The 18,504-nt window shown below is 41.1% G+C and overlaps 1 protein-coding gene across 4 annotated transcripts in view; it reads left to right on the plus strand.

Moving 5' to 3' along the window:
* Positions 1–18,504, plus strand: part of LOC140201358 (rho guanine nucleotide exchange factor TIAM2-like) — a 278,281-nt gene that overhangs the window by 187,660 nt on the left and 72,117 nt on the right. For all 4 annotated transcript variants that reach the window (XM_072265342.1, XM_072265339.1, XM_072265341.1 and 1 more), the window contains 3 exons: positions 384–569; positions 1,019–1,165; positions 10,486–10,644. In XM_072265342.1, the coding sequence (XP_072121443.1) occupies positions 384–569; positions 1,019–1,165; positions 10,486–10,644 (492 nt within the window). The remainder of the gene's footprint in view (positions 1–383; positions 570–1,018; positions 1,166–10,485; positions 10,645–18,504) is intronic.

Below are 18,504 nucleotides of genomic sequence, written 5' to 3' on the forward strand. Positions count from 1 at the left end.
ATGAAAGCAAATCAATTGTCCTACAGTATGTGTCTGTGCTGATATTGTTCCCATTTACAGTCAACCAAAAGAATGGCAGCGCACAGTTCTACTGAATGAATTTCTCCACAGTTTTATGGTGCTGTCGTAGCATTGATAGCATTCGTATTTGTTCTGTATTTCATTTAAATATATAATGTGTTACTCAGTTAAATGGTAGTTTGTCTCTTTATACCTTAACTATTTCCATGAAACTTCAGCTAATTGGGCAGACACTTAATTGGGTCAAAATGTACTGGTCCTGATGTGTCCCGATTAACCGGAATCCACTGTAAATGCAAGTAAATAAATGTCATGTGAATTGGAACATGTGGTAACTAATCCTTTGAATGCTTTAAAATCAGATCCAGCAGTGGGAGCATAACCTGGAGAAGTTTAATGTGGATCTATTTCGGATGCGCTGTTATCTGGCCAGCCTGCAGGGAGGTGAGCTGCCTAATCCCAAGAGTCTCCTTGCAGCAGCCAGCCGGCCTTCCAAGCTGGTATTAAGCAGGCTGGGCATCTTCTCTGTCTCTTCCTTTCATGCTCTGGTAAGCGTAGTTTAAAATCTTGTGTAGTTGATCATTTCCACAGCCAGCTGTTTGCTTGTTTAGTACTGTCCTTGCCGTAATCGTGGAATAACATTGTAAAATTGAATGTATAATGTTTTATGTAGAACAAATCTGCCAGTAAACTCTGCCTTTCACCAATAATCTGCTCACTCAGCTCTTAGGAAAAAGGCATGCCAGCAGCTAGATTTTATGAGGAGTTTGAAGAAGTTTATTTTGTGTATCACCAAAGACTTCAGCAAATTTTGCTGATATACCATGGCAAGCATTCTGACTGGTTTCATCACAGTAAAAAAGAAGCAAGTTATTCTGTAGGGATACTGAAAGTGAAATATCATATTGTCTCACACTGGAGGAACTCAGCCGGCCAGGCAGCATCTATGGAATTTCCAGCATCTGCAGATTTTCTCATTGTCTCTTTTCTTTTGAAGAATTGTTCCAGAGATGAAGCAACACTCAGGAAAAGAACACTGTCCCTGTCTCAGCGAATAAGAAGTAAAAAGGGTATATTTTCTTCGTTAAAGGGATTGGATGATCTGGGAAGAAAAGGGAAGGAAAAGCGACCATCAATTATGCAGGTATGTCTTACGATTTGGAACATAAATAATTGAGTAATTCCTAAAGAGTTGTGTTTCCTTGTATATACCAAGAATTTAGCAAGTGATTTGTTTAATAGACTTTTTAAACTTTTATAATGGCTGCACTGTATATTGGACAGAAGTATTTATCACCTGCTGTGATCATTATGAGTAACCCTATTTCTGGAGCAAAATGTCTGTTTTGAGCTAAAACAGTGAGATTATGGTTGTTTATGTAAAACAGCAGATGCTGGAAATGTTCAGCAGATTGGACAGTACCTGTGGATAAAGAAACAATCAACATTTCAGGTGATGAACTTTCATCTGAAGCTTGTTCATTGTATTCCAGTTACCTGCTTTGAAGAAATAATGACTCACAAATCTGATGCAACCTTGTAGCCTTTTGAAGTAGTTGACAACGTTAACCTTGTGTTCCTCTTCCTCATTGTTCATATTGGAGCAAATGTATTGACCTGATTACATTTCTAACTGCTCTGGTACAACAGAGAATCATTGGCAATGGCTTTCAATGTATCTCCTCACCTGTCTCTCCATTCTCTGACTTGGTTTGGTCTGTTGTTTCTACAGGATATTTGGTCCCTGGTTGTTTCACTCCTGCATGCTGCCTCTTGGTAATGCCCTCCACAGAGATGCAACAGTCTTTTTCTTTAACCCAGTCGCCTACACCACTGATTTAAATCCTTCATCTGTCTCTGAACTGTCGGACTGTTTATCATTTCATTGCTGGATAAGCAGGCATACAGTGTCTAAACTGATGAAAACATTTTTATTTAGTAAGGCATAGAAGCTAGCAATTATATATCTACTCATCCAAGCACAGAAATTACAATAAATAACTTTGAAATTTTGCCGTTTGAGTTAAAGTGTACTGCATCTCATCGAAAGTTGAAATTGTAATGCCTCACATAGAGTAAATCTCACAAGCAGACGGTCAGTTTCTGAGTGAATTCCATGACCATCATTGTATTGGTTGTGGTTTACTTATTCATTTAGTGATACAGTGTGGAGTCGGCCCCTTCCTGCCCTTCGAGCAGTGATGCCTAGCAAGCCCTGACAACCCCGATTTAACCCTAACCTAACCACAGGATAATTTACAATGACCATATAACCGACCCACTGTGTCTTTGGCTTGTGGAGGGAAACTGGAGTATCAGGGGAAAACCCATACACAGTTGCACTGTTACATTACTGTGGCTTGTTAACATGATGTTGGCATTGCTAACCATTCCTGATTGCCTTTGAGGATGCAGTTTGCTGGAGTCATATGTGGGTCAGATCAATAAGGATTGCTGATTTCCTGCACTGAGGAAAATGAGGAACAGGAGCATTGATTGTGTGGATAGCCAGAGGCTTTTTCCCAGGGCTGAAATGGCTAACAAGAGGGGGCATAGTTTTAAGGTGCTTGGAAATAGGTACCAAGGGGATGTCAGGGGTAAGTTTTTTTACGCGAAGCGTGGTGGGCGCGTGGAATGCACTGCCGGTAGTGGTGGTGGAAGCAGATAAAATAGGGTCTTTTAAGAGCCTCTTAGTTAGGTACATAAAGCTTAGAAAATTAGAAGGCTATGCACTAGGGAAATTCTAGACAGTTTCTAGAGTAGGTTACGTGGTCAGCACAACATTGTGGGCCAAACAGCCTGTAATGTGCTGTAAATTTTTATGTTCTATGACTGAACTAGATGGGATTTTACAACAATTCAGTAGATGGTAATAATGATTTTTTGTAAATTCCATATTCCAGTCTGTTAACTCAATTTTAATTTTAATGGGATTTTCTCTCGATTACTGGTCTGATTATTTTAGTACTGTGCCATAACCCTACCGAGCTGCTTTCAATCCCTATCAATGATGTGGACAAGCAGGCCAAGTGTAATATAACTAGAACTGTTGATTATATAAGGCTGGACGGCAATATGTGCTGTGAGGAGGCTTTGTGGGATAGAGATGGGTCAAATGAAATGGGCAACTTGGTCATTCACTTTGATAAAAGGAGAAGGCAACGTATATTAGAAATGGTGAGGGAATGAAGGTCATGGTGTCCTTGTAAGTATGTCACTGAAAGTTAAGATGCAAATAAAACAAGCAGTTAGGGAGACCAAAAATTGTACATTAAATACAAGAAGATTTGCTGTTAGTAGAATCTAAGGATTAAAGGTGTTGGTGCAGGAACATGGTGCTGAGGTGTGGGATCAGCCTCAACCATGGTGAGTGACAAAGGAGACCCACACTGCCAAATTGGTTTGCATCATCGGCAGCTGGAAAAATTTCATTTCAACCCCTTAAATTAACTCAAGATTGTGAACAGCTGGGCCCTTCGCAGCGACCCCACCTATCAAACCTCCCAAGTTGTAGATGAGTCATGGAGTCATACAGCATGGAAACAGGCACCCTGGCTCATCTGCTCCATGCACCCAAAATGTCCATCTAGTTCAGTCCCATCTGCCAACATTTAACCACAACTTTCTAAATCTTTCCTACTGTTGTACCTCTCCAACTTCCCACTATTCAGGACAGTTATAAAGACAGGTGTGTAAAAAGGGCCCAAAGGATCATTGGGGACCCGAGTCACCCCAACCACAAACTGTTCCAACTGCTACCATCTGGGAAATGGTACCGCAACCTAAAAGCCAGGACCAACAGACTCCGGGACGGCTTCTTCCACCAGGCCATCAGACTGATGAACTCATGCTGATGCAACTGTATTTCTATGTTATATTGACTATCCTGTTGTATATACTGTTTATAAATTACTACAAATTGCACATTTAGACCGAGATATAACATAAAGATTTTTACTCCTCATGTACATGAAGGATTTAAGTAATAAAGTCAATTCAATTCAATTTTAAAGTTGTTACTGTACCTGACTCAGCCACTTCCTCTGGCAGGTCATTCCATTCTTCATGTAAAGAAAAGAGTTGCCATGTAAATTCCTATTAAATTCTTCCCATCTCACCATAAATGTGTGCTGTGTTGTTCTTGATTTCCTAACCCAGGGAAAAAGACTGAGTGCATTCATCCTATTTATCCTGTCATGATTTTATACACCTCTTTCAGATCACCTCTCGGTCTCCTGTGCTTCAAGGAATAAGGTCCACCGTCTCCATATAACACAATCACTCAGATTCTGGTAACATCGTTTTAAATCTTTCTTGCACTCTTACCAGCTTAACGGCACCTTTCCGATAACAGGATGACTGAAAACTAAACACAATACTCCCAAGAATGCCTCACCAGCATCTTGTACAGCTGTATCATGAACTGCGGACTTTTATATTCATTGCCCTGACTGATGAAGGTCAGCATGCAAACGCCAGCGCACCATCTCCCTGTGGCTCCACTCTTGCAGAACTGTGTACCTGAACTCGTGGATCTGTCTGCTGTACAACACTCCCAAGGGCCCTGCTGTTTACTGTGAAAGCCTGTCTTGATTCGACTTTCCAAAACGCAACACACTGCACTCCTTCAGGTTCGGTGGTGTTGATTGTCAGGGAGGTGGAGATTTTTTTTCCGATCTCTCCCGATGAGAAGGCAAGGATCCAGTTGCAGAGGGAGGTACAGAGGCCCGGGATAGACAATGGACAATAGGTGCAGGAGTAGGCCATTCGGCCCTTCGAGCCAGCACCACCATTCACTGTGATCATGGCTGATCATCCACAATCAGTACCCTGTTCCTGCCTTCTCCCCATATCCCTTGACTCCGCTATCTTTAAGAGCTCTATCTAACTCTTTCTTGAAAGAATCCAGGGATTTAGAGCTTATTGATTAGAACTGAAGTGTCATTGTGTTGAATACTGAGCTGCAATCAATAAGCAGCTACCTGACATAGGTATTGCTATTGTCCAGGTCATCCAAGGCCAAGTGGAGAGCCAGTGAGATTGCATCCGCTGTGGCGATAGGCAAATTGCAGTGGGTCCAGCTCCTTAGGCAGGAGTTGTTTCTGGCCATGGTCAACCTCTCAAATAATTTCATCACAGTAGATGTGCAACTATATGATAGACATTGAGGGAGCTCACTCTGCTCTTGTTGGGCACTGGTATGGCAGTTGCCCTTATGAAGTAGGTGACAATCTCCAGCTGCAGCAGTGAGAAATTGAAGATGTCTTTGAACACTGCAGACAGTTGGTTGGCACAGGTTTTCAGAGTTCTACCAGGTACACCGTCAGGGCCTGACGCCCTACGAGGGTTCACCTTCTTGAAAGACGTTCTGCCATCAGCCTGCAAGACAGAGGTCACAGGGTCACCAGATGCTACAAGGATTTGCACAGGTTTAATTGTATTCTCCATTTCAAAGCATGCATAAAAGGCATTGAGCTCACCTGTGAGTGAAGTGTTACAGCCATTCATGATGTTAAATTTCACTTTGTAGGAAGTAATTGCCTGCAAACCCTACCAAAGCAGACGTACATCTGATTCCCTCTCTAATATCGATTGGAATTGTTTTTTGCCCTTAAAATAGCCTTCTGTAGGTCGTGCCTGGACTTCTTGTATAGTTATGGAACACCATTTTTGAATGCCACAGATATAGCCATCAATGCTATGAATCTCCTGGTTCATCCATGGCTTTTGGTTTGGGTGTGTCCAGTATGCTCACCACTGCTCTTTAATCTCTGTCTATATGCTGGGAGTAGAAGTACAGCCAGGTGATTGGACTTTCCAAAGAGTGGGCATGGGATGGCATGGTAAGCGTTCTTGATGGTGGTATAACAGTGGTCAAGTGTGTTGGGTCCACTGGTTCCACAGGTGATATGTTGAGGGTTGCTGTTCAGAGACTTCTTCAAGCTGGCCTGGTTGAAATCTCCTGCAATGATAGGGAAGGCATTAGGGTGCACAGTTTTGACCCTGCTGATAACATTGCTTAGCTCCTCCAGTGCCTGCCTGAGGTGGAATGTACACCGTTAACAGGGTGATTACAGAAAACTCTCTTGGCAGATAAAATGGACAACATTTGACTGTTAGATGTTTCAGGTTGGTTGAGCAAGACCGAACAGAACTAAGTTTGTGCAACATGATGAGTTAATCATGAAGCAGAGTCCACCTCCTCTGCCTTAAAAGACTGAGCTACCCTGTCTCTGTGGAGAATGGTGAAGCCCTCGAGCTGCAGCACTGTGTCCAAAGTGGGGGGAATAGCCATGTTTCCATGAAGCAAAATATTCAGTAGTCCCTGATGTCCCTCTTATACTGCAATCTTGCTCCAGGTCTTTAATTTTATTTTCCAGAGGCTGTACATTCGCCAGCAAGATAGTCAGGAGTGGAAGTCTAAGGACTCTTGCATTTCCATTGTACCTGTAGACTGGTGTAGCGTTCTCTCTTCCCTTTTCTGAGAGGGGAACAACTCGTGACCCGAGTCTGCCGTACAACTGTACTTTTTTGATGAAGTGGGATTCTCAATAACTGCACTTCATGAATTTCTTCAGGGTTTTTAGATTTCAGTTACGCGCAACAAAATGCCTGGTTATTTGTAATTTCTGATTTTAATAAGTTGTGGCATCTATACAGGGTGACTTTCAGCTTGGACTGCAGTCATGCGATACGTGGTCTCTCACCAGCTTTCCATCACGTGTCACAAGCATCGAACTCTTACACACACAAAAACTGCACACCTGTACTCGAAAAAAGTCCCTCCTCTATGCACTCTTTTAGTAGGGACTGATTTCATTCTATAATATTTTGGAAGTGGGAGAATAAAAGGTGACCTATGTATAAACCCTGGCACACTTCTGCCTTTAATCGTAGAACCATCAAAATGCAAGTCTTTGAACTCTATACAATGAGGTTTTTTTGCATTTGATCAGACACCTTTTCAGTTTATGAAAGCCTGAATTTCAAACCTTAATGCATTTGTTTCTATGTGTGCCAAACTATTTCCCTTAACTGAATTTGTCTTGGTTCTTATAACCAGATGTCAGGTCCTGTAAAGATAAATGCATGCTTAATAAGAAAACCAGAGCTCCTTTTATCTTGTACATCAAAAGAAGTTTTAAAGCTGCAACACAGATTCCAAGAGGGGATATACTTTTGACAAGTAGTAGAGTAAGTTACTTGTGAGTTAAATCACAACAGTTACGTTGATGCATAAATCCAAGCACCTGTCAGATGCTTATTAAATACAGTTACTGATCCTGGCTCCATTCCCTTCCTCCCTTCCTCCCCCTCCTCCCCCCCCCCCCCCCCCCACCACAGCAGTTCATTCCAGATACCAGCAAACCTCTGTGTGGAAAAACAAAGTTACCCTAATCAACAGCTGAAACGTGATGTCCCAATAAGACTCAGTGCCTCAGTTGATGAGGACAAGCATGCATTATGGCACCCTCACCATCCTGTCTGCTTGTGGATACACTTGTAAACCAAGGTCTCAGTTCAACAACACTGTCCAGGGCCCTGCTATTTATTGTGCATCCCATTGTGGTTTAACTTCCCAAAATCCATTACTTTGCACTTACCTGAGTTAAATTGCATTCACCATTACTTTGCCTACTTTCCCAATTGATCTATATATCTGATTGCAGCTTTGGATAAACTTCACTCTCTACTATGCCACCAATTTTCTGTAGTTTGCAAACTTTTAATCATGCTGCCTACATTCTCATCCAAATCATGAATTTATGTGACAACCAATAAAGGACCCTGCTAAACCCCTGCAGCACATCACTGGTTTTCAAGCCTCTAGTCTGAAAAAGAAGCTTCCACCATCACCCTCTGCCTCCTACCATCAAGCTAGTTTAGTAGATTGTGCTGGATCCCATGTGTTCCAATCTTCGGGACCAGCCTACCGTGTGGAATGTTAACAAGGGCCTTACTGAAGTCAGTGCGAACAATGTCTACCCCCCTGCCCTCATCAATCCTCAGAACAAAGCTCAATTAAATTTGTGAGCCATGATTTTCTGTGCTCAGTATTGCTCACTATGTTTCCACACCCAAAGCCACATTGACTATTTGGAGGTGACAACAGATCAAGAGAGACAGTGCTGAGGTATATTTGAGTGTTGACAATGTATTTGTGAAGTTCTGCAACACACACAAAAATGCTGGAGGAACTCGGCAGGCCAGGCACCATCTATGGGGAAAAAGGTACAGTCAGCAATTTGGGCCGAAACCCTTCAGTAGGTCTGGAGAAAAAAAACTAGGGAGTAGATTTAAAAGGTGGGGGGAGGGGAGAGAGAAACACAAGGTGAGATGTGAAACCTGGAGGGGGAGGGATGAAGTAGAGAGATGGGAAGTTGATTGGTGAAAGAGACAGAAGACCATGGAAGAAAGAAAAGGGGGAAGGAGCACCAGAGGGAGGCGATGTGTTGGCAAAGAGATAAGCTGAGAGAGGGAAAAGGGGATGGAAAATGGAGAAGCGGGGGTCTTTGGGGGGGCATTACCGGAAGTTTGAGAAATCAATGTTCATGCCATGGATTGGAGGCTAACCAAACGGAATATAAGGTGTTGTTCCTCTAACCTAAGTGTGGCCTCATCACAACAGTGGAGGAAGCAAGGGATGGACATATCCGAATGTGAATAGGAAGTGGAATTAAAATGGGTGGTCACTGGGAGATCCTGCTTGTTCTGGCAGACAGAGCGTAGATGCTCGGCGAAACGGTCTCCCAATCCACGTCAGGTCACACTGATATACAGGAGGCCATACCGAGAGCACCGAACACAGTAAATGACCCCAACAGGCTCACAGGTGAAGTGCTGCCTCACCTGGAAAGACTGCTTGAGGCCCTGAATGGTAGTGAAGGGGGAGGTGTAAGGGCAGGTGTAGCACTTGTTCCACTTGCAAGGGAAAGAGCAGGAGGGAGATCAGTGGGCAAGGACGAATGGACAAGGGAGTTGCATAGGGAGCAATCCCTGTGGAAAGCAGAAAGTGGGAGGGGGGAGATGTACTTGGTGGTGGGATCCCATTGGAGGTGGCAGAAGTTTCAGAGAATAATGTGCTGGACGTGTAGGTTGGTGGGGTTGTAGATGTGAACACAAGGAACCTTATCCCTGGTGGGAGGATGGGGTAAGAGTAGATGTGTGTGAAATGGAAGAGATTCAGTTGAGAGCAGTGTTCATGGTGGAGAAGGGGCAGTTACGTCGTTGAAAAAGGAGGACATCTCCTTCGTTCGAGAATGAAAAACCGCATCCTGAGAGCAGATGTGGTGGAGACGGAGGAATTGAGAAAAGGGGATGGCGTTTTCACAAGTGGTAGGATGGGACAAGATGTAGTCCAGCTAGCTGTGAGAGTTCGTGGGTTTGTAATAGACATCCGTGGATAAGCTGTCTCCAGAGATAGAGGCGGTGAGATCGAGAAAGGGAAGGGAGGTGTCAGAAATGGACACGGTAAACTTGAGGGCACAGTGGAAGTTGGAGGCAAAGTGGACAAAGTTGACGAGTTCAGCACGGGTGTAGGAAGCAGCATCAATGCAGTCATCAGTATAGCGTAGGAAAAGTGTGGGACGGTCACCAGTGTAGGTTTGGAACGATAAACAGGCAGGCATAGCTGGGACCCATGTGAGTATCCATGGCTACCCCTTTTGTCTGAAGGAAGTGGGAGGAGCCAAAGGAGAAATTATTGAGAGTGAGGACATGTTCTGCTAGGCAGAGGAGAGTGGTGGTGGAGGGGAACTGGTCGGGTCTGGGGTCCAGAGAAAAAAAATCAGAGAGACTTAAGGCCTTCCTGGTGGAGAATGGAGGTGTAGAGGAACTGACCATTCATAGTAAAAATAAGAAAATGGGGGCCAGGGAGCTTGAAATCCTTGAAAAGATCAAGAGCGTGTGAGGTGTAACAGATGTAAGTAGGAAGAGACTGAACTAGGGGGATAAAACAGAGTCAAGGTATGCCGATATGAGATGCTGCCTAGCCTGCTGAGTTCCTCCAGCATTTTGTGTGTGTTGCTAATGTTTTCTAATTTCTAATTTTATAATAACTTTTGTAACTTTATCAATAATACTTAGCAACTGACTTTGAATGAAACTTCAGTTGGAAGCAAATGTAAGTGTGATAAAAAGAGTAATTCTGAAGTAATATGTGACTTCCAAATCAGAATTGCATTCCATTTCATGCCAAATTGGGTTCTTGGTAGGTTCTGGGAATAACTTGCTGAGCTGCATATTCAAACGTTTACAATTTTAGTCTTGCAGAACATATACAAAAAAGTTATCTTTATATTATATCAATTGTAAGATTCACCAAAAGGAATCTAATTTTTCAGAATGTATTTTTAACTATAAAACCCAGAATAACTAAATTTAAAGCAAACATGGAGACATTTTAGGAAGTTCACCACATTTTAACAATTAGCTTGTGGTTAATTGATATTACTTTTATTTCAGGCTGAGCCTGATGGATCTTTGGGCGTCCACTTTCCAGCCTCAGCCCGGGACTGTTCTTCAGAGAGTACTGCCCGCGTCTGCTTCCCTGACAACCAAACAGCAATCATAGCCATTAAAGCAGATCAGACCGTGGAGGATGTACTTATTACAGCTTGCAAGGTATTTTACTTTTAAGAGAAAAACTAATTTTAAATGAGCTTGCCAAGTTTACAAAAATGTGTCTGAATGTGCCAGAGTGATATTGGGTTTTCACTTTCCTCTTATATTCCCGGCTCTTCAGATGTAATGTTGTGGTCTGCGCATTGCCGCTTGCATGATTTGCTTATGAGATATTACCTTATTGTCACTTATATGACATTCCTCTAAGTTGGAATAAAATCCTGCTGTTCAGTCAGGTAACTCTTCTCATTGATCAAGGGGGACTTGGTCTCCCCATAGTGACAACCAAATGTTGGCTGCAATTTCTGGTCAGTTGTCCTTGATGGCTAATAGCAAGATCAATTTTGGCAAATGAACTGTGTTACCACATTCAGTACTTTGACAAAGAAGGGGCTAAGGTTTTTGCTTTGCATGGAATTCAATATTTAAGGACAAATTGTACCCATATTTATGTCTATTTTAAGAATCCTCTTTCCTTTTGAAGTTGCCACTGGCAGGAATTTGCATTCCATCAGCCAAAAAAGTAAAATGAGCCAATTCAATCCAGCAGCAAATCTGATCAGATTTTTAAAATGCATTTCCTTTAAAAGTATTCAGGAATGATAGCCACTTGTTTGATTTTACACCACAATACACAGGGAGCCAACTCTGAGTGAAGCAACTTAAAACAACTTCATCAAAGCAGTGGTGTCATTGACTTGTTATGTCTGTAAGGTGGCATAATTAGTTGATTTGTACTAGGTGTCATTTATGCTGGACATTCTGAGTGCTTGCCCTAGTTTAAGTAATTGTGTTTAAATTGTCTTTCGGTCTTCTACAAACTTGACACCATTAGTACTAATTAAATCCATTTGCTTGGCAGGATTGGTGGGGGAAGTTAGGTGCTGGGGAAGAATGGATGTCAGAAGAGGAAGGAGTTAAGGTGGCTGCTGATTGCCATTAGCATCCTGACAGTGGCACAATCTTGATAGTCCATCATTTACTTATGAGTGTGGTATAATTATGTTTATTCTCTGATCTATCTTTATTAAAGTTCATCAATGCTCGGAATCTTGCTACTTTCATCATTTGCGTTTTGCGCCTGTGTCATGTTTGTAATATCTGTCTATTGAACTAGAGGCATATTGTGGGAAAGCAATCATGCCTGAAGACCTGTGAAACACACTAGTCATTAAAATCCCAGTGTTCTCTTACTGAGTTGAGTGATCTTTGCAGGGTTCATTTGTTAAGCAGGGGATTAGTGGCCTGAGACAGGTTAAAATACACCAGAGTTCCTTTGTCATTTGTGAGAGTGTGGTAAAGTGGAACTAGTTGGATTGCCCTTGTATAGAAGAGATCCGGACCACTGGTTAAATGGCCTCCTATGCTGCAACCACCTGTGATTCCTGCTTTGGATAGCACTTATTAGAATATATTGGACTTGAGCAGGAGTAAGTTTATTCTGTTGTCCTCATACGAAATTATTCAGGGGCATTCCGTAGTACAGTTTTTTGATTCATATTATCAGGCACTGTGGACATGACTGATCATAAAAATAGGTGTTTGTTACACCAGATTTTCGTTGAATTGCACTGTTTTGCATTAGGATAAGTGGATGCTCACTTATTTTGTAATTATCGTCCTGATGATATTTGGATGCTCAGATAGCTTAACAGCAAAGCTGTTTGAGTAGTTTGACTTCAGCTACCACGTATATAACATGCAACACACACATAATGCTGGAGGAACTCAGCTTTGGATTTCCAGCATCTGCAGATTTTCTCATGTATGTATATAAAATGGTTTTGAGATTGCACTGCTTGGAGATTTAGATTTACTATACAATTTGCAACAGAATTATCCAAATCTTTACTCTTCATTCGACTGATTTTTTCCACTTCTCCCTCCTTGCCTGTCTATGTACCTGCCTAATTTCATCTTGTATTGAGGAATGGGCATTAGACACGTCAAACATTAGTCTCTGCAAGAGAGAGGGGAAGAGATAAGAAGGGAATGAACCTGGAATTGAAAAGAGAAAGATAGTTAAAAACCAAAGCCACCTTTTGTTTTTCAGGAAATCTGTTTCTGTCAATCAATTTCAGGAGCTGAAACTTTTGTATAATTTGTTTAACGTTCAGCTTTTTCTAGCATCTATAATTTGCACAGCCAGCAATCATTCCTGTTGTGATGGATAGTGATATATCTGCTGCTGTTCAGTTCTCTGTAACCTGTCATTCATGAATTGTCACAAGTTCTGCTTTGACAAAATCTGTTGATCACTGAATATGTCCAGTAGTGGGGTGGCATTGCAAAAAATGTCATGAACTATTTAGAGCAATCATTTGCATTATAACTTAATGTGAAAGAATTGGAATGACCTTTTATGCAGTGAGCAATTCAAGTCAATTAACCACGCTATGATAGTTCTCAGTGTGATACTGCATATGATTATAAATGCTATATCTGATAAATAAATTTTTTTAATTTAATGGGCCCTTCATTACTGATCGTCTCTTCCCTTTCAATTATTGTTCTCTTTTGGCTAAAATGAATTGGCATACAGTATTGATCTGTTAAAATGTGCCAAAAAATAGTTTTTGATGCCGAACCAAATGGAATAGAGCAGGAAATTCAACTTCTCAACTTAGTTATTTCCTGTATTAAAATGAATTGTGATATTTTTGTAGTCTTAGCAAGGGAGGGGAGGGAACGTCGACTCAGACCATGAGAGGCCTGCATCGGGCATTTTTATGCCTTACAAGGCGCAGATTGGAAGTCTGTGTGGGGCGCCACTCCTCGCACAGACTAGAGTAATGTGTGATTAAGTGCCTTGCTCAAGGACACAAACACGCTGCCACAGCTGAGGCTCGAACTAGCGATCTTGAGATCACTAGACGAATGCCTTAACCACTTGGCCACATGCCCACACCACGTGGTCTTAGCAAAAGAGCTCCAATCTCTTAAATTACAAGGCTTGTATTATGGTAGATTATGACACTAATTTTTGATATGGGCTGTACTTCACTTTAAGGGTTGTGCCCAAGACATGCACAAAGACCTACAGTCTTAGAGTTGTAAAAAAAAAACTAATGCTAGTATTGTGAATGCTCACAGAAAAACTGAAATCAAGAATTTGTCCAGACAGAGGAGAAGGACACGGAGTCTATAGAAGTGAAGAAAAGTGGCATCAACTTCATGGACCCTACCAGATTACAGAGGAGGAGATCTTTGCTGTCTTGAGACAAATTAGGCTGGATAATTTCCCAGGGTCTGACAAGGTGTTCCCTCAGAACCCGTGGGAGGCAGGTGCAGAAATTGCCGGGGCCCTAGCAGAGATACTTAAATCATGCTTAGTGACAGGAGAGGTACCTAAAGATCAGAGGATAGCCAGTGTTGTTCTGCTGTTTACCAAAGGCTCTAAAAATTATCCAGGAAATTATAGAATGGTAAGCCAGACGTCAGTAGTGGGAAAATTATTGGAAAGTATTCGAAGGGACTGGATATGAGTGTTTAGATCGACACGGACTGATAAAGGATGGTCAACATGGCTTCATGCGTGATAGGTCATGTCTAACCAATCTTACAGAGATTTTCGAGGAAGTTACCAGGCAATTTGATGAAAGCAAGGGCAATGGATGTTGTCTGCATGGATTTTCAGAAGGCATTTGACAAGTTTCCACATGCGAGGTTGGTCAAGAAAGTTCAGTTGCTTGGTATTCGAGTTGAGATAGTAAAATGGATTAGACATTGTCTTTGTGGGAGAAGCCAGAGAGTGATAGTAGATGGCTGTCTCACTGACTGGAGTCCTGTGTCTCGTGGAGCACTGCAGGGATCGGGACTGGCTGTGTTGTTGTTTGTCATCGATATCAATGATCTGGATGAAAATGTGGTTAACTGGATCATCAACTTTGGGGATGACACCAAGATTGGGGGATTAGTGAAGCATTGAGTACAGAAGATAGGATGTTATACTGAAGTAGTATAATTCATTGGTAAGGCCTAATTTGGAATATTGTGTGCAATTTTGGTCACCTACCTACAGGAAAGATGCAAATAATGTTGAAAGAGCACAGAGAAAGTTTATAAGGGTGCTGCCAGCTCTGGAGGACCCGAGTTAAAAGAAAAGACTGAATAGGTTAGGATTTGATTCTTTAGAGATTTGATAGAGGTATACAAAATTATAGAGAGGTAAATGCAAGCAGGCTTTTTTCATTGAGGTTGTCTGGGACTACAACTGGATGTCGTGAGTGAAAGGTGAAAAGTTTAAAGGGAACATGAGGGGAAGGTTCCTCACTCTGAGGGTCCTGAGAGTGTGGAATGAGCTGCCAGCACAAGTGGTGCATGCAAGCTCAATTTCAACGTTCAAGGGAAGTTTGGATAGGCACATGGATGGTAGGGCTATGGAGTGCTATGGTCCTGGTGCAGGTCAATGGAAGTAGACAGTTTAAATGGTTTCACATGGACTAGATGGGCCAAAGGGCCTTTTCTGTGCTTTATTTTTCTATGACTCCATGACTTCGGTCAAGTGCCTGATAAAGTATATCACACCAAAACCATTATAGCTGTCTACTGCTTTCATCATTTAGATCATGGGATAGTTCGTTAAATTGAATTCACTAAACTTCAAATTCTGGACTCGGTCCTCTAAATTACAGTTAAGGCTACCAAACTGTAACTATGGAAAAGGATAATTGTAACCGATCACCTAAGGTATCACTTGAATTAATGGTTTCTTTTTAAAAAAGTCTCTGCTTTGCCATCATTCATATCTTATGATCAGAAAGAGTATCTTATCAGCAATTTTTCCCCATCAGCCAGTGACAACACGGATGGTACGATCCTGCACTTGGTAAATTGTGGGGCATTGAAGACTGCTTTAGAACAGAGGGATCTAGGAATAATGGTGCATAGTTCCCTGAAGGTGGAATCTCATGTAGATAGGGTGGAGAAGAAAGCTTTTGGTATGCTGGCCTTTATTAATCAGAACATTGAGTATAGGAGTTGGGATGTAATGTTGAAATTGTATAAGGCATTGGTAAGGCCAAATTTGGAGTATTGTGTACTGTTCTGGTCACCGAATTATAGGAAAGATGTCAATAAAATTGGGAGAGTACAGAGGAGGTTTACTAAAACGTTGCCTGGGTTTCATCTCCTAAGTTACAGAGAAAGGGTGAACAAGTTAGGTCTTTACTCTTTGGAGCATAGAAGGTTGAGAGGGGACTTGATAGAGGTGTTTAAAATTATGAGGGGGATTGATAGAGTTGACGTTGATAGGCTTTTTCCACTGAGAGTGGGGGAGATTCAAACAAGAGGACATGAGTTGAGAGTTAAAGGGCAAAAGTTTAGGGGTAACATGAGGGGGGAACTTCTTTACTCAGAGAGTGGTAGCTGTGTGGAACGAGCTTCCAGCAGAAGTGGTTGAGGTAGGTTCGAAGTTGTCGTTTAAAGTTAAATTGGATAGATATATGGACAGGAAGGGAATGGAGGGTTATGGACCAAGTGCAGGTCGGTGGGACTAGGTGAGAGTAGGAGTTCGGCACAGACTAGAAGGGCTGAGATGGCCTGTTTCCGTGCTGTAATTGTTATATGGTTATATGACTAATGGGGAATGAACTAAATTGGCAGAGCAGGTCATCTTGGCAATGGAAATCATAATGTTCAAAATAGGTGCAAAAAATAAGTGTAAAATACCAAACAGGACAACTAATACACTAAGACGGAAATCGTGAACCTCCAGAAGCTGTGAAAGGGATTGGGATAGATCATTTGAGATTAATTTTGTTGGATTCAATAGTTGAGCAGATTATTTAGAAAAAGGATCAATGCAGATCAGAAAAATGCAGTCTGTCAAAGTACACAAATTAACTAAAAATGAAAGCATATTTCAAAAAGGGAGGAAGTGAAAAGTGTCTTTGGTAGTGAGGTGAGGTGACAAACATAACCATGCTGACGTTAGGCAAGAAGTAAAAAAAAAATACCCAAGAGGAAAGCAGGGGAAAATCAACCAAAAATCATGAAATAGTAATAGTAGTAGCAATATAAATAGAACAAACAAATAGCTTGTAAGAATTGGACTGAATCAAATTGAAGGTTAATACTGAGAAAGAATTCAACAAAATTAGAGGGCTTCAGCAAACTTACTGTTTTCAGATAAGTTTTACTGTTGTTTTGTGTAAAGATTGTTGGGAAGAATAAGGAAGCCACAGGTAGCTCCAATAAGTTTCATTGAGGTATTGACAAAACTCTTTGTTTGTCTAACTACAACAATCAACATGACATTTTTCCCCACACTAATAAAAGGAAACCAGGGAATTCTGATGGGTTATAATTGGAAAAGAGTTCATGACAAACTTGTAGGGAACCTTGATTAGACCTTTTAGAGTATAACTGCATAGTTCTAATTTAAGATGATAATTTAAATGTGGTTTAGTAATAAGAACAAGTAAGTGTTTTAGGACTCCAATTGATTTTAAAAAAGAGGTTTGGTAGTTAACTTTGAAGTCTTTAAGCTTTTGTTAGAGATTATCAAGATAGAAATAGAGAATATATCGAAAATCAGATCTCATCAATATAAAAATTATCCATATAAATGAATCTAGAAGATTATTAATCCAAAGAATACTAAGATTTTGGCACAATCTACCACAATATTTTAACATATGTAAGATACAACATCAAATTAATTGTAAGTGATTAATTTTTTTGTGTACAATGTTCTAGTTGGAATCTACGTTGGTAACATTAACCAGGCTTCTCTCATTTCAGATGCTGACCAGCCTGCTCTGTATTTCCATTATTTCCTGATTTTATCCCTGAATTCCTTAATATATCTTGTTCCCATATACTGTGGCCGCAAACTTTAAATCAGTCTGGAAACTTGTACAATTTTCTGCCCCTTTGTCCTGGTCTTATTTATTGTATAAATTCGAGTACAGAATTCTAATACAAATACCAGGTAACAGCACTTGTCAAATCCTACCAGTCAAATCCTATTTTCCTGTTATTCTTAATCTATCTCTTCCAACCTTCTGACCAATTACCAACCAGTGTTACAAGGACACCTCCATAGTTTTCTCAGTGATCTCTGCTATCTACTACTTCCAAGCTGACTATCTCATTCTTGCCATTCAACTCTGGTGAGTGTTTGGAGAGCATGTCATTTTGTGTGTTGCCTATGCTATTCTGATTGCATGAGTGAGATTGTTTGGGCAATTGCCATTGCCAATACGACAGTCATCTCATGAAGAGTTTGTATGCTACATTTTGTGTCCTAAGAAAGTTATTAATTGTTATGTGGATGCTTGCATTACTCAACAAAAGAGTGAAACTCTCACCGCTCTATTGACAATCTCCATAATGCATATAGATCAAACCCGAAGGAAGAAATTACTTTTCGACTTGCTCTCTTTTATTTTATTTTGGAGACAATTGATCAATTTGCTTCTTCAGTTTTACCTTTTATCATGTAGCAATAATCTGATTAAATGATGAATGGTTGAGTGAAGAATTCTGAAGGCACCTTGAAAAGCAAGTGCAAGTGCTAGTTCACATTGACCACTGAATTTTGTAGACTAAATGTGGAAGAAATTCCACTTTGGTCACAGAAGTTAAGCAAAGCATCCATTAGTACAACCTGTCAAATGTGAATTTCAGTCCTCAAAAAGACATAGGGTTTGTTCCTGTTGGAATGATTAGCCAGCTCAGACTTGGCAATTAAAGTGACAGAGAAACTATCAGCGGTCACTGTCATGATCTTGTAAAGTAACAGCAACCATGTTTTTTAAGCACAGTGTAATTCGGAAATATCAATGGATTGATAATTTTGATCCTCTCCACGGACTGCTTTGCAGCAGGACCATGTGATTTCTGAGAGGAGTGATG

This window comes from Mobula birostris, chromosome 8, assembly GCF_030028105.1.
Source record: "Mobula birostris isolate sMobBir1 chromosome 8, sMobBir1.hap1, whole genome shotgun sequence".
Lineage (NCBI taxonomy): Eukaryota > Metazoa > Chordata > Chondrichthyes > Myliobatiformes > Myliobatidae > Mobula > Mobula birostris.